The sequence below is a fragment of the Prionailurus bengalensis genome, chromosome E4 (assembly GCF_016509475.1).
Source record: "Prionailurus bengalensis isolate Pbe53 chromosome E4, Fcat_Pben_1.1_paternal_pri, whole genome shotgun sequence".
In the NCBI taxonomy this organism is placed as follows: Eukaryota; Metazoa; Chordata; class Mammalia; order Carnivora; family Felidae; genus Prionailurus; species Prionailurus bengalensis.
In genome coordinates, this window is record NC_057360.1 from 11,765,175 (window position 1) to 11,780,648 (window position 15,474).

Genomic DNA, 15,474 nt, shown 5'->3' on the forward strand with positions numbered 1-15,474 from the left:
AAATCACCCCAGCAAAATGCATAGACTAAGAACTGAAAATAATTAAGGACTGAGTCCTGGAGAATGGCATTTAAAAAGCAGGCAAGGAGCCGCCTGGGTGGTGCAGTCGGTTAAGCGTCCGACTTCAGCCAGGTCACGATCTCGCGGTCCGCGAGTTCGAGCCCTGCGTCGGGCTCTGGGCTGATGGCTCGGAGCCTGGAGCCTGTTTCCGATTCTGGGTCTCCCTCTCTCTCTGCCCCTCGCCCGTTCATGCTCTGTCTCTCTCTGTCCCAAAAATAAATAAAAAACGTGGAAAAAAAATTTTTTAAAATAAATAAATAAAAAGCAGGCAAGGCCGGTGGGGGGAAAAAGGGGCGGGGGGGGGGGGGATGAATGTTTGTGAACTTGTTATCACAGAAAAGCTAAATAAGATAAACTTTGAGAAGAAATCATTGGATCTGGCATTTTAGGGCCATTAAAAACTTGGAAAAGGGCAACCTCATTGAAACCATTCAAGAGGAAGTCGGACAAGAGTACTGAGGATGAAAAGGGGGGCATTTAAAGCAGGTGAAAATGCTATGCTTCCATGCAGTCACAGAAAGGCGCAAGGGAGGATTGGGCAGTCACTGGATAAACCAGCATGGGGGATACGCTTTTTTGTTTTATTTCATTTTCTCAAGATGTATGACCAGAACACTGGGAAGCAGGAAAAGGAGGCAGAGAGGCTGAAAGCACAGGGTGGGGTGGGGGGGATAAAAGATAAGCAGAAGCAAAAGGTCTTGGAACGGATGGGAGGGAATGAGATCTAGAGGAAAGGTGGATGCATTGTCCTTCAACACCACTCTCTCTACACTAGAAACGCAAAATCGGATGATGGGTAAAATATATATCCATGTGTAGGTTAGGGGCACGAGGCTGAAGAAAACGACTTTCAGTCTCTGGCATCTGCTTAGAAGGGAGGAAAAAGCAGGGGAAGGGACAGGGGTTGGGGAAGTGAAAGTTTGGAGAGGGCTCCGCTGGAAAAGCCCAGGGGCAGACTGGGGCAAGAAAAGGTCCCTGAGTAGGAAGGGAGAAAGAACAGGTGGTGGGAGGGGCTCTGTTGCTAAATTCGTAAGCTATACCCTTCTGACAACAGTCATCTTTCCATCCCCCAGTCCGTTATTCGTAACTCTTTAAAAGAGTTGCTAATGAAGTGAATTAACTCGACCCCCGGTGTTCTCAAACAAGTGACTCAATAAAAATTAGCTCTAGGCTTTTAAAAATGCCCAGCCCCATTCCTATTGATTCAGAATTTCTGGGGTGAGGCTCAAGCAAGTGAATTTTCCAGAAGCTCTCCCAAGAGATCTGAGGGGCATTCCTCTTAAAAAGCACCTACCTAGGGGATAATCCCCTGGCCAGAAGACAGCTGTGCAAATACGGTTCCGACTAAATTGCCCTTTTAGGGGGGAAGGGGCAGCGCTCTGCGGCTCTGGAGGGCAAACACTGCGAGACCTAGGGACACCTGGGTCAGTGCTGAGCCATCACACACACAACCAATGCTCTTAAATGAGGCGCGTTAAAGAGAAGCCAAGAACTTGAAGTGATGAAAACTACAAACATTTAAAACGTCTGTTCGAAATAATGTCTCGCCTCAGGGTATGAGACTCCGTGTTTACCCCTACACTTTTGTCACATTACTCTAGAGGCTCAGCAGTACCGAAGCGGAATTCGAGGCGCTGCAAGACACAGGGAGAGAAAAGAAACTGCAGAAACAGCCCCTGGAAAGAGGGAAACATGGGGCGAAGGTGGAAGAAACCGGGCCGCCTCTGAGTGACCCTCCGCCCCAGGACCTGGGACGCTACGTAACCAAGACCGTGAAGCGGTTCCTCCGGCCTCGCCTGGCACTCACCATAGCCTCAGGATCTCGGCACAGGGGAATAGGTAGCGTTGCCACAGGAAGACACCACCTCAACCCCGACGCCCGGTTACTCCGGCAACAGAGCCCCGCCTACTACCGGACGTGCGGAATCGCCACCGCCCCGCCCCTTCGTTCCCAGGGGCTGGGAGAATTAGAACTCCGCCCATCCCGTCGACAGCCCCGCCCTTTCATGGCGCCGCTTGGGGCCAGCGTCATCACTTAAGTTTGGTTGACAGGTGACCCGGAAGTTAAGTGATACACAGCCGGCGCTCCACATATCCTATAATTTATTTCTAAGTAGACATCTATCCGTTTTTCACCTACAGAAGCCTTAGACCTCATGTGCTGCGTCACTCGCGTTTTAAGACACCACAGAGCGTATTTACCTTTCTCTTTTGGAAAATTGTTCCGGAAACGAAACCCTGAGAACAGGAAGTGATTAATAGTGAGCCAGCCGCTGGATGTCAGGAAGGTCTGGGCGGGTCAGCTTCGGAACGGAAGAGGAGTGTGCGGAGCCCGAAGGTCTGTAAAGTGAAGCCCCTGGGATCGGCAGAGTAAGGACCCTTGGCGGTAAGTGCAAGAAACGGGCTTGTGTAACCGAGGGGCGGGGGGGGGGGGGGGGGGACGTTTGAAAGGGACAGAGGTCTGGGTTGGAGTTTGGTGTTCAGACGCTTTGGATTTGGGGAAAGGTTGCCTTTTGTTCCAGGAAAACTTGTTCAGACAGGGACGGAATTTCGGATTCGGCTCCCCGGACGGCAGAGGTTGACCAGCTTGTCGCTTTCCCACCTGTCACCCACTCCACACCCTCCCACCCCCTTGAATTGGCCCTTGCCGGCCGAGCCGTGGCGCTTCCTCCGAGCGCAGGGGCTGGGCTCCTTGCTCTTGCGAAGGGGTCTTTGGAGACCTGTTTTCAGAGCGACAGAAGGGGGGTTTGTGACTATTGAGGAAGGTAGTCGTGGAGGACCCTGTGCCAAGTCAGATCGAGTACTCAGGGTGATCATTTTTGTGGTGAAACCAGTTGCCATCTAACGTACAGTTCATCATATTCGACCGTGTCACTCTACTAAGCACCACCTTCCTCCTCATGTTTTCCACTGAATCTAGTCTTTACTGAAAAGGCCATGCACACGTTTCTGAAAACATATGCTATGCCATTTTAATTCTATGACCAAGAAAGTGCAAATTAAGTTCTGAGTATTTTTGTTATATAGTTTAAACAGAAGTTCCTTTGGGATATAAATAGTTAGCAAATTAGTGTCACTAATGTCCCCTGAGAAAGTAATTAATTTCTTTAAAATTACTGTTGGGGCGTTTGGGTGGCTCAGTCGGTTAGGTGTGCCTTCGGTTCAGGTCACGATCTTGTGGGTCACGAGTGCCAGCGGGCATTGGGGCGTGTATTGACAGCTCAGATCCTGGAGCCTGCTTCACATTCTGTGTCTCCCTCTCTCTGCCCCTCCCCTACTCGTTCTCTCTCTCTTTCTCTCTCTCTCTCTCTCTCTCAAAAACAAATGAAAACATTTTTTAAAAAAATTTTAATAAGATTACTGTTGTATCAATGATACAAAAGCCGCTACAGTAACTTCACCACAGTTTCTTAACTAAAATCCAGGGCACCTGATAGAGTATACTTGGCAGAAACAGTGAAACAAATTTGAAAGTAAACCACCAGTAATTTTTTGAGACCTTCGTTAACTATAACAATATCACCTGTGGGAAGGTTTTGAAATGCATGTGTACTAAATGCAGAAACAAGTAGAATATTGTCATGTCTAAATTACAAGGTAAATAATAAACTTAGTAAACATCTTTGTATGGTGTTGTCTTAATTGTTTCAATTTATACATTTTTAGGTTTTTCCGTAGAAGGTTTGAGGTGCCTTTTCATTGGTTAAAAAATGACTACTCTTGAAAGTTTAGAAGCCAAAGGTAAGTGTTCTTTTTTTTGATGTTAATTGTTTTAAAAAAAATTTTTTTTAATGTTTGTATTTATTTTTGAATGAGAGAGAGAGAGAGAGAGAGAGAGAGAGAGAGCACGCATGCATGAGTGGGGGAGGAGCAGAGAGAGGGGGAGACACAGAATCCGAAGCAGGCTCCAGGCTCTAAGCTGTCAGCACAGAGCCTGACGCGAGGCTCGAACACACGAACTGCGAGGTCATGACCTGAGCTGAAGTCAGACGCTCAACCGACTGAGCCACCCAGGCACCCCCGATGTTCATTGTTTTTAAAACATGTAATTTATGACACAAGGACGGAGGAGTGCTTGAGCCAAGCAACTAAATCTCATAGAGCTCTTGGGAATCATTTGTGTTTCAGATTTCTCCGTGCTTGTTTTGTAGTGCGGTGTTTACATTTCAGTACCCAGGTCTACGACTGAATAGTCACATCATTGGATAGTATTCAATACTGCTGTTAAACTACTGTTAAACATTTAGTGTGAAAGCAAAGTTTTGCAGCTATGCTTTCTATCCACTACAAGAGTAAGACTTAAATAAACAAGAAGATGTATGTTCTAAAGATTTTAGTAGACACACAAGCAACTAGGAAGTGTAAAAGACCATTTGTGTTGGATTGTATTGCTTGGGCTGCTATAACAAACCAAATCAGGTAATGGAAATAGCAGAAGTGTATTGTCTCGCAGTTCTGGAGGCCGGAAGTCTAATGTCAAGGTGCTGGCAGGGCCATGTTCCCTCTGAAGGCTCCAGGGAAGGATCTGTTCCAGGCCTGTCTCCTCGTTCCTGGTTTGCTGGTAGTTTTGGTATTCCTTAGCTTGTAGATGCATCACCCTGATCTTTGCTTTATGTGGACATGGCATTCTCCTTGTGTGAATGTGCCTGTGTGTCCAGATTCTTCCTAAGGACATCAACCGTGTTGGAGTAGGGGCCCACCCTACTCCAGTATGACCTCGTCCTAACTAATTACATCTGTAATGACCTTATTTGCAAATAAGATCACATTTTGAGGTATGGACTTCAACATAGGAATATTTGAGGGGGCCGCATCAACTCATAATGCTTGCTAACTACAGTAGTTACTTTTTAGTCCTGCTTTAGTCCTGTTTGCTTGTCCTCTCTAGAACTATTGATCATTCCCACCTTTTGAAATACTTTCTTTCCTTGACTTCCATGATATTATTCTTGTTTTCAGCCTACTCTGTAGCCCTTCACTGTTCCAACGCAATGGCCACATGTGGCTATTTGAGTTTATGTTGATATTTTTAAAAATTAAAAATTCAGGGGGTGCCTGGGTGGCTCAGTCAGTTAAGCATCTGACGCTTGATCTTGGGTCGGGTCTTGATCCCAGGGTCATGAGTTCAAGCCCCACATTGGGCTCCACACTGGGCATCAGGCCTACTTAAAAAAAAAAAAAAAATTCAGTCCTTCAGTCACCCTAGTCACATTTCAAGTGCTCATTAGCCACGTATGGCTAGTAGCAATTGCATTAGAAAGTGCAGATAGAGAACTTTCCATCACTGCAGACAGTTCTATTGGGCACCAGTGCTCTAAGTATATTTTCTCTCTTTCATTCTTCTCTTCTTTTGGTTTATCTTTTAAATATTAACGTGTTTCAGCCCTCTTTCGCCTCTGCTCTCAGGGCTTTAGTAATTGTCTGTAAGAACAACTTCCAAATCTGTCTGTAGCCTGGATCTGTTCCTTTGTGCTTCAGACCCTGATAGCCTACTCACCATCTTCAGACGGGCATTGAGAACACTTTTTGCATGTCCCAAAGTGAACGCCTCCTGATTCAGGTTATTCTTGGACAGTGAGTTCCAGAGATTGGGGCCTGTCCCCTTCTCTCCATGGGAACTTATTTTCCAGAAGCCAGCTTTGCAGTAAACAGACCTCCAACAGCAAACTCTTTGAAAGGGATTCAAATATGCTTAGGAAGCAAGGAAGAGAAGATCATACCAATACATATTTAAGTGAATTTATTCAGCTGTGTGAACAGCGTTTCGGAGTCACTGGAAATCATTAGAAGAAGCAAACCAGAGAATATAATGAAAGTAATACACTGGGGATTAATGAGGAATAGGGCAATTAAATGGTAACTCCGGTGAAAGTCATTAGCATGGTGCGTGGCAAAAAGCGAAACCTGAATATAGTATTATCGTTGGAGATTAAAAGTTAGTTATTGCAAGGCCTCTGTGAAAGTAAATTATTTTTTATTTGTTGCTACCTGTTTGTATTGAGCATTAGACTTATAAAGCACTTTCCCATGCCTTATTTCATCTGGTCTTCATTTTACAAGGTACATAATTCAGCTGTTAGTCCTATTCCTACCTAATATAACGGTAACCGTTGTTAGTGAACAAAAGTTACTTGTATGCATGGCCTAGAAGCAGGTGCATTTGTCATGGTTGGCGTTTGTCGGTGGCCTGCACTTCCTCTAACTGCCTCACAAGAGAAGCAACATTGGTTTAGAGAGTCCGAACTTCCTCTCAGTGGACATTTGAGCGATATCGTCATCACGAGAGGGACTGCTGCTAGGGTTTCATTTGAACGGGAAACAGGCAATAAAGAGAAACCGTTCGAAAATCAGCATTTGAATCCAAAACTTTATTGAGAGCAAGATTAAAACTAAGAGTATTAAATAAAACCAGACCATCTAGGGAAAGTAAACCAGATAGGAGAATCTGAATCATCTAAATACTTAGAATTCCATCCGATACTCTAACACTCATTCTGTGGAACAGGTATTAGACGAAAAAGAAACCTACGGACAGATAAATTTGGGAAGTTCTGGATTAAAGGAGAGTTTGTGCTACAGGACCTCCCAGAGCCTTTAACATCCTCGTACGCTGTGAAGCTGCGAAGAGTTACAGTAGACAGCATGGCCCACACTTATTTGACCAGGGAACTCTTCATTCATGGAGCCTGTGACAAGGAGAATGATCCCATGTCAATAAAATGTGGACCTAACCCTTAAGTCCACTAATCCATAACACAGATATTTTAATTTAATAGTAACTAAACCTCATTAAATGAAATTGGTGACATTTACAAAGAATATTGATTTCAGATTACTGAGTGACAATCCCTAATTTGTTTAACTGTTTGATAGCTGAATCTGCATCTACTCTGAAACGTTTGTCATACTATAACCGAGTGTCGGAATTAAGGCTTTGGTGTAGAGGGGGAAAAAAGTAAGCGGTTTTTAAATGAGTTAGTTATTGGATGTTAAAATGAAATCTCAGTGGCGGGTTAACACTGATGAACTTCAGTAAGTGCTTACGCGTCTTTTCCACGCCAAGCACCGTGTCATTAAGCTGACCGTACAAAGATTAGCAGGCAGACCCTGCCCTGTGGAGCCCCCAACGGTCCTGTCGGTGAGAGAAACAAAGCGTGTTAAAACACTCTGTTTGCATTATTCTGAGAGCACTGAGGGATGAGAGGAGAGTAAGGGTAAGCGATCTGCCCGAAGTCACACAACATGTGGCAGTGGGGGGATCGGGGGGAGCTTCGGGTATTTTGACCCAGAGTCTGGTGTTCTTTGTACCACACCATCCTACAGACTTAGAGTATCTTGTGTTCTTGGAGTTAGAGTTTTATGGGAAACGGAGAAATGTGTAATGATAGACTAGAAAATCGTTTTTGCCTCAGCATTCTAGAGCAAGGGTTGGCAAGTTATGGCCCTCAGCCTCCTGAGAATATTTACAAATCAGTTTGATGACAGGGAACACTGACTTTGAATCCCACTTGGGCCAAGGGTTATCCCAAATAAAAAATATTTCTGTGCTTATTATCAGACATATACTATGAAAAAAAGAAAAATTAATTTCTCATTAAAGTTTCATCTTTGAAATTTGGTTTTGTTTTTTTTTTTCTTCTTTGTATAAGTGCCTGTATAGTATCCTCAATTTTGCCTCATGGTCCATAAGCCTCAAATATTTCTCATCTGGCCCTTTATGGAAAAAGTTTGTCAACTCCTATTGTGGAATATTATTTGTTCTTTGCCTACATTTCAATAATCTTTGGGGAAGGCGGGAAGGATGAGCCATAAACTAGAGATATGTTTTGATTCTTTGATAACTGATCACTGGGAAGAACGATGTTGATGAATAATTGAAGAATGGTTCCTTTGGTTCCCTTCGAAGCGTGGAGAATAGGCATGGCTGTTTGGGTCCACTTAAACATTACTCATAATTATGGAGCTCGGACCACAGACGATTGTCTTCCCACCTGAGAGAAGATAATTGCTCATGAATGTGCCCTGGATTGTGCCTTGGATGTATGTAATAAAGTTTTCTATGTGTGTCCTAAGGGAAGGTAGAATTATGAAAGGTAAGTTACCAGGTGAGAAAATGGAAAGCCCGGACTCCCACTTGCCTCCATGCCTGTGCACATTAGCAACAAGTATAGTTTTTACAGAGTTGTTACAGCTGCCATGTCCTATATTGTACAACCCTCACACTCATAAATGCTTGAGTAAGTAGAACAGTTTAAGTTTTTCTTAACGTTTATTTATTATTGGGAGAGAAGGAGAGACACAGAGCATGAGCAGGGAAGGGGCAGAGAGAGGAAGACACAGAATCCGAAGCAGGCTCCAGGCTCCGAGCCGTCAGCACAGAGCCCGACACGGGGCTCGGACTCACAAACTGTGAGATCATGACCTGAGCCGAAGTCGGACGCTCAGCCAAGCCACCCGGGTGCCCCAAATAAGTAGAGCAGTTTAAATAAAGTTAAGAGTAAATTGAGGCTGAACCAGGTTAAGAGAACTTCTTGATTGGAATGTGTGATGTATCTTGTTTGAAAAGAGACTTCTTTTGAATACCCATTAATGTTCCTTTGCCCTTTAAATTTAGCAGTAATTATTTTGTGCTGTGTTCTTGAGTCTCCATTACCCAAAATTCCAACTCAAAAACGTTACGACTTGCCTAAAAATCTTATTCAAGCACAGTAGCGTGTCACACCTGCTTCTTGTTTCTTCCGCCTCAGTGGACCCGGATGGTACGGCCCTAGCTTTGTCTTTTTGTTGTTTTGTGAACCCCCAGCTAACTCCTGATTCTATAGAACTTCTTCCAAGACAGAGTGTCTTAGAGACAAAATTCAATTTGCATTAGGTAAAGTTAGCACATCCTAAAGGCAAACGTTAAGAACACGGGAGCAGACCTTTACTTTTGCAAAGTTCGGTGGAAGTTCTCCTGGGGGCTTATGTGCTCCGACCTGACCTGAGATCCCAAACTCTTTATTTCTCCTTCGGGAGTATTCCTTTGTGGGTCTTCTGGAGAGCAGAGTTAGTCCTAAGGCCCAAGTTAACATACAACATAGAAATGACAAAATATTTTATCCTGATGTAAAATGTTTTGTAAAATGGAACACATTATACCCCAGATGCCTTTCCACCTCCTCTGTAACTAACGTAACTCAGGACTCTCTGTACATTGATAGGTCTGTAGGAACCTCCCGCTCCCGCCCCCCGCAAACATCTGTTAAATAAAAAAAAAACAGTTCTAAAGTCTAGCGATACACTCTTCTAAGACTTGAGCATAAGAAAATAAAAGTTAGAACTATATTTGATGTCATGACTTAAGCTTTCTTTCTCCCCCTGAATCAGGATCCAAAGTTTATTATTAGTTTTTTAAAGAGTAACCACACAGGCAACAGAAGCTAACATTTAGTGAGCGCTCACTGTGCCAAACACCATTCTAAACACGTCACGTGTATTCGTATTTAAGTATTGCATTAAATCATCGGTGTTGGGGATGAAAAAAATAAATAAATAAAACGAAATAAGAACGTGAGGAATAGATCTCCTGACACTTTGCTAGAGTTATTTGGTAAAGCGGTGTGACAATATAGATCTTCTCCCGGCACGTTAATTCCATTCTTGGGAATTTATTCAAAAGAAATAATTGAGAAGTTGAGAAAAATCTGTAGGCATAAAAGTATTAACTAAAGCATTACTATAGAGAAAAATTAGAAAAAGTCCAAATATCCAACAATAGAATAATAATTAAGTAAATAGTGCTATAATAACTTGAAGGAATAATGTAGTCATAAAATGAAAAGTATGAAGAATGTAGCAAGATAGGAAAATATATTAAGCTTCTAAAGTTAATTATGATTACAATCATATAAAAATAATGAAGGAATTTGAAGTAATGAAAAATTATTTTAGGGTGATGAGAATATAGGTAATTTTTTCTTCATATCTTTGAATAATGTAATGTTAAAAACCAGAAGATATGTGTATGACTGTATTTGAACTACTGTAGTTTCTGTATTTAGCAAAGTTTATGAAGAAGAAGAAAACCATGCTTATTAAAAAATAGAAATCTAATACAGAAACCTAAGGAAAGCATTCTTGTTAGGTATTTCCCTTGCTGTAAAACAGCTTTATAGGTAATTTTTTCATTGTTTCTTGTTTGTTTGCTTGTTTAACATTATCCTGAACAAGCTTACCATTTCCTATGGCTCTTTGCTGGAGAATTCCATTTCTAGGATGAGAAATTGGGACTCATGGTAATGAGTCATTGCTCGATAGAATGTGTATATATTATGTAATGCCTTTTTAAATATGGCTTTGTACTTCAGAAATTCTTAAGAAAGGTTTAGTTTTAATAAGACCTTACTATTGCTCTTATCAAATTTTTTTCCTAACTTCATGGGTTACCACGAAATGTGCTTAATGTTTAATAACAATTAAAGATTAAGATTTAATTGATCAAGACATGATACTGATATCTAAAGGCTTTTGAGGCTATTGAGGCTTTTTTTTTTCTTTTTAACTAGGAATTGTTTCCTGTCTTTGCCTTAGAAGGTATAAATACCAAAATATAATGAATTCACTAAAGACCGGCCCATGATTGTTCTTAGTTAACATTTCTATAGGAATAAGATTTCAGTGGAACTATTTTTGCACCACCGATTGCATTCTGATTATATATTACCCTGTAATATATGTTCTCTTTTTATATGCATGCCCTAAATTAGATAGTAATTTCCTGAGCACAGTAGTCCCCACTACCTCGTATGATACCTGGTCAATATTGGGCATCAGCAGCATGGTCGCTGCCTGTGACCGACTCAAAGCTTGTCATTAGAACCACTGTTATATCTGCTTGTCCTTTGCCCCTCCCCTTGTTATCATTCATTTATTATCAGCTAAAGAATACTGCGAGTGAGGCACATTACTGGAAATGTAGTAAACAAGAAACACAGAGTCCCTACCCTCATGGGACTTCTATCCTAGAGGAAGGCACAGACGTTATCTAACTAGTGACACTGAAAGGAAAAAAAAAAAGTCAATTTGTCAATTTACCATTTTGATAAATAGAGAAAAGGAGAAATGCAGAGTCTTGGCTGCAGGTGCACAAAAATGGAACCCAGCCTAATCTGGAAAGGTTAGAGACAGGCTTCCCTTAGGAAAGGTTGAACTGCAATTATAAGGACGGGAAGTAATTAACTAAAGGGAATAGGAAGTTGGGAAGAATATTCTGAGCAGAGAAATGTCTGCAGAGGAAGGAGTTTTTAAGACACCCACACAAAACAAGTCAGGCAGGAACACGGAGTCTGAAGAAGTAAATGGCCGAAGTTGAGACCCAGGAGACAGGCAGATCATGGAAGGCCCTGTAGGCCGTAGTGGAGACTTTGGTCTTTATTCTGAGTGATGGCAAGCCTTGCAGGGGTTTCATGCAGAGGAGCGCTGCTTTTTACTTAAAGCTTCCCCGTAACTGTTAGGTAAACTCCCTGGGCTTTTGTGGCCTGACGAAAGGCTTATTAGCAGAGGCAATAATACTTCAGATTGATGAGGTAATAATTCTGGTTTGTAGAAGGCCTCCCAGACCGACTAACAGCTTAGCTCTGGAGTCAGATTTGGACTCAAATCCCAGTTTGACACCGATGATCTGGACAAGCCATTTAACTTTTCAAAGCCTCTGTGTTTCTAAAAAAAAATGGGTACTGTTATGCTTACCTCATGAGATAGTTGTAAAGATTAAATGATATAATGCATCTGAAGGACTTAGAAGAATCCTTGGCACATAACAAATTGAATAAAAATTCATTATCATTACTGTGCACAGGCCGTGGCTTCCGCTTTCTCAAATGTATGCTGGGCTTGTAAAATGGCAAGAAGTCTAACGTGTAGCTCAAAGGGATGTTACCGGATGTACTAATTCAAGAACTCCATGTAGCTTAAGTATCATCTCAGCTGCCTCCTTCTGCCTCTTCTACTTACTTACCAGGGCAAGTTCCTGGACCGCTTTGTGCCTCATTTTCTTCATCTATAAAATAGAACTAATCATACCTACTCGAAAGGTGAGTTATATGTTAAGTATTTAGAATAGTATTTGGCACGTGGTAAGTCTTTTGTAAGTGTTGGTTATTTGTTACCTAAAATTTTCTCATTTAAGACCCAAGATACGGATATAGATGCCATTAAATTCATCTTGTGGAGGTTAAAACTGAGGCTCAAATAACTGCAGGATTTTATCCATGATAGCACACGGAGTAATGATGGAAATAAGGTTCAAAACCAGATCTGGTTGATCGCAGAGTTCCTGTCATTTCTCAAATACCGCGTTGTTCCATTCGTTTAGGGCGTGATGCCTGCCCTTGTGTGCTTATCAAACTCAGTGGGAAAGTGCGATTAGCATGGGCGAAACCCATAAAATGATCATTAAAGTTCGTGATTAAGTTTTGAACTGAATATTTGAAACAGCAAGTGCTTTAGGCATGCAGAGAGTGCTGGGACAGTTGGGAGGCTTTAATGCAAAGAGTGGAGTCAAAGCTAACTTCTTATGGGTAAGTTAGAATCACAAATCACAGTGAGTGGCAAAAGAAGCCATTTAAGAGAAGAAGAAGCGGCAGGAACAAGGGCCTGTTGGGGCCTAGAGGAAAGAGTATTGAGCAGTCCAGTTAGATAGCTTGTGCGAAGCATTCTCTGCCAAGAGTTCACAAAGCAGATGAGTATGTTTTCAGGTAGACGGCCCAAGAATGCACGCCTGTAGCTTGTATTTACGTTTATAGTTAACTGACGTTATCAAGGGTCTACAGTGTGCCAGGTGCTTGGCCTTAGCATATTCTTTCTTACCACAACCCTGTAGCATTGTTGCTGTTATCGTCATTTTGCAAAATATGAAATAGAGATTCACGGAGGGTTAAATTATTTACCCAGGGTCACACTAGGAAATAGAGGTCCGAACCAAATACCCTGATTCCAACTCTCTCGCATTTTCTACCAAGAGAGAAACCATTTACTGAAGGAAAGTGTGAACCCGTGAGACTTTCCTCATCTTTTATTTGACACCTGATTGTTTCTGAAACCTCGTGTTTACTCTGAATTTTTTGCGTTCTTTTTAGCGTCAGTAATTCTGAATGTCGGGTAAAGCATGTCTTGGCATTTGCGCCGCATTTCCTTTTAGCAAGTAGCTTATCTTTTGTTTTCCCTTTTATAGTCACCCTCACTCCAGCCCCAGTCCGAGGAGCAGGAGATGGAATGGAAACTGAGGAGCCACCTAAAGCTGTTGAAGTTCCCTCTGGAATCCAGCCCGTGAAGCATCACATCCTTCAGAACCCACGGAAGAAAGCAGTTCCAGGAGACAGCCCAGGAGTTCTTCAGCTAGGGAAGATCCTCGCTGAAAAGGCAGTGGAAGTCGAAGCCGTAAGAATATTAGTTCCCAAAGCTGCTATAACCCATGATATCCCCAACAAAAATGCAAAGGTTAAGTCTCTGGGACATCACAGAGGAGAATTCCTTGGTCAGTCGGAGGGAGTTGGAGAACCCAGAAAGGAACTGTCAGAGGTAAAGAATGTACTGGAGAAGCTCAAGAACTCTGAAAGAAGGTTATTACAGGACAAAGAAGGTCTTTCAAACCAGCTCAGAGTACAGACAGAGGTAAGAACCAATAGACTTAACGAGCACTGCTCTTTACACCTGGACCTTCTAAGCTTGTGTACTAGAAAACTATACTTCCTCTTGGAACGCCATTTGTTCTGGCTTGTCATTTCTCTAAAGAGTTTTCTCTTAAATTTCTCTTTCTCAGCACGTCTAGTAGAACGAGTATGTGTTGCGAACTTCTACCCTAAACCTGGTTGAAGATGCACGTGTGAGGTGCTTTGGACAGGACCACCTATAAGGTGTCAAGGAGGTCACAGTTACGAAATTCCAAACCCAAACCTGACCGAGTTAGACTTTGAAACGGACTAGTTAACGATTTCTGTTTTAAGAATCCATAAGTTCCAAGTATTTTTCTTTATGCGCACATAATACTTGGGGTGAAGAAATGGTGGGGTAAGCATTGTAAATGGAAAACCGTCTATTAGTGCTCGATTGTGTTTCCTTAGCCTTTACATCGCCTTACCTCTCACCCTCTGTTTCTCGATTAGACTCTTCGTCTTTTGGCTAGATGTCGTTAGCCTTTATAAGTGACACTATGGTTGGTGGTTCTTATCCAAGTAGATCTTCACTATTTTTTAAATACCTAATTTCTAATTACAAAAGCAGTACGTATTTATTGTAAATATTTTCGAAAATACAAAAAAATGAAAATAGTACCAACCATAATTATACCATCCAGCTATATAAATGCACAGTTATACATATTGAGTTCACGTTTGCCTTAAAACCCCCATTTTTGGTTATTAATATTTTCCGGTGTCACAGAATATTCTATTACAGTATCAATTTTTTTTCATTATAATATACTCTTTTACTTATGTATTCAAAATTGAAAAACAACAAATCCTGTCCCCCTTTTAGCAACTGTCCTTGATTAACTTAATGGAACCAAAAGTTACATAAAGTAAACATGTTTTTAATCACTTGTTTGTTCTTCTATATCCCATACCTATGATGGATGGTGCAACACAACAGTGCCTTCCAAATTACACATACATTAATATTAGAAGAAATTTTGTTGCGTTACTCTTTTTCAAAAATAGCTGATTACCGTTATCTAGCACCCTTCCCTCCCAGCTTCCTGATATATTTCAGTCTTCCTTAAAGCCAGACTGATGTGAAGGAGAAAAACCACAGCTGTGCCTTCGGCAGGATTTTCAAATGGTGGCAGCAAAGAATAAAACTTTGATTTTCTGAATATTCTTTGTTTAAACCACATTCATCTATAGTTCTCTTGTGAGTTGTAGGAATCCTGTCTATGCACGCTGCTTCTTCCTCACAACTTCTGGAAATAAATTCTACATGAAACCAAAAGTCTTAACCCTCCTACCTGGCAGACACTTCAAAATCGGGGATAGAGAAGAAAATTCAATTATGAAAAAAAGCTGTAATGAAATCCATAACGGCTGAATATTTCATCAGATAACTATGTTTGACGTGCACATGTATCTTTACACATTCATTTAAATGTGTATCTAAACATATCGTCTGTATTTCTCCATCACCCACCTCCTCCAGCCCCCAAGTAAATGAAGACCACCAGCCAAACAATTCCAAATGTCTACTTCTCTTTGATTCCTTGTCTCGGTCAAAATATCTCTATTTACCTAGTCACTTGCATTTTGGATTTTTTGGATTTATCCTGAACTACTTCCTTTTCACCCCCTATGCCAGACGGTAAGCTCTTGTTTTCCCTCCTGATGAACAAATTTTAGGATCCTTTTCTATATTCTCCAATAACGCGATACTAGAATACTCAAG

General features: G+C 41.7%; 2 protein-coding genes across 3 annotated transcripts in view; one reads left to right on the plus strand and one right to left on the minus strand.

The window, feature by feature from the left end:
* Positions 1-1,987, minus strand: part of NME7 (NME/NM23 family member 7) — a 262,618-nt gene extending 260,631 nt beyond the window's left edge. For both annotated transcript variants that reach the window (XM_043568420.1, XM_043568421.1), the window contains exon 1: positions 1,868-1,987. In XM_043568420.1, the coding sequence (XP_043424355.1) occupies positions 1,868-1,870 (3 nt within the window). In that variant the 5' untranslated portion in view covers positions 1,871-1,987. The remainder of the gene's footprint in view (positions 1-1,867) is intronic.
* Positions 1,988-2,112: 125 nt separating this feature from the next.
* BLZF1 (basic leucine zipper nuclear factor 1) overlaps positions 2,113-15,474 on the plus strand; it is a 29,819-nt gene continuing 16,457 nt past the window's right edge. Inside the window, exons 1-3 of the mRNA XM_043567943.1 lie at positions 2,113-2,446; positions 3,727-3,801; positions 13,271-13,710. Coding sequence (XP_043423878.1) covers positions 3,771-3,801; positions 13,271-13,710 — 471 coding nt within the window. The 5' untranslated portion in view covers positions 2,113-2,446; positions 3,727-3,770. The remainder of the gene's footprint in view (positions 2,447-3,726; positions 3,802-13,270; positions 13,711-15,474) is intronic.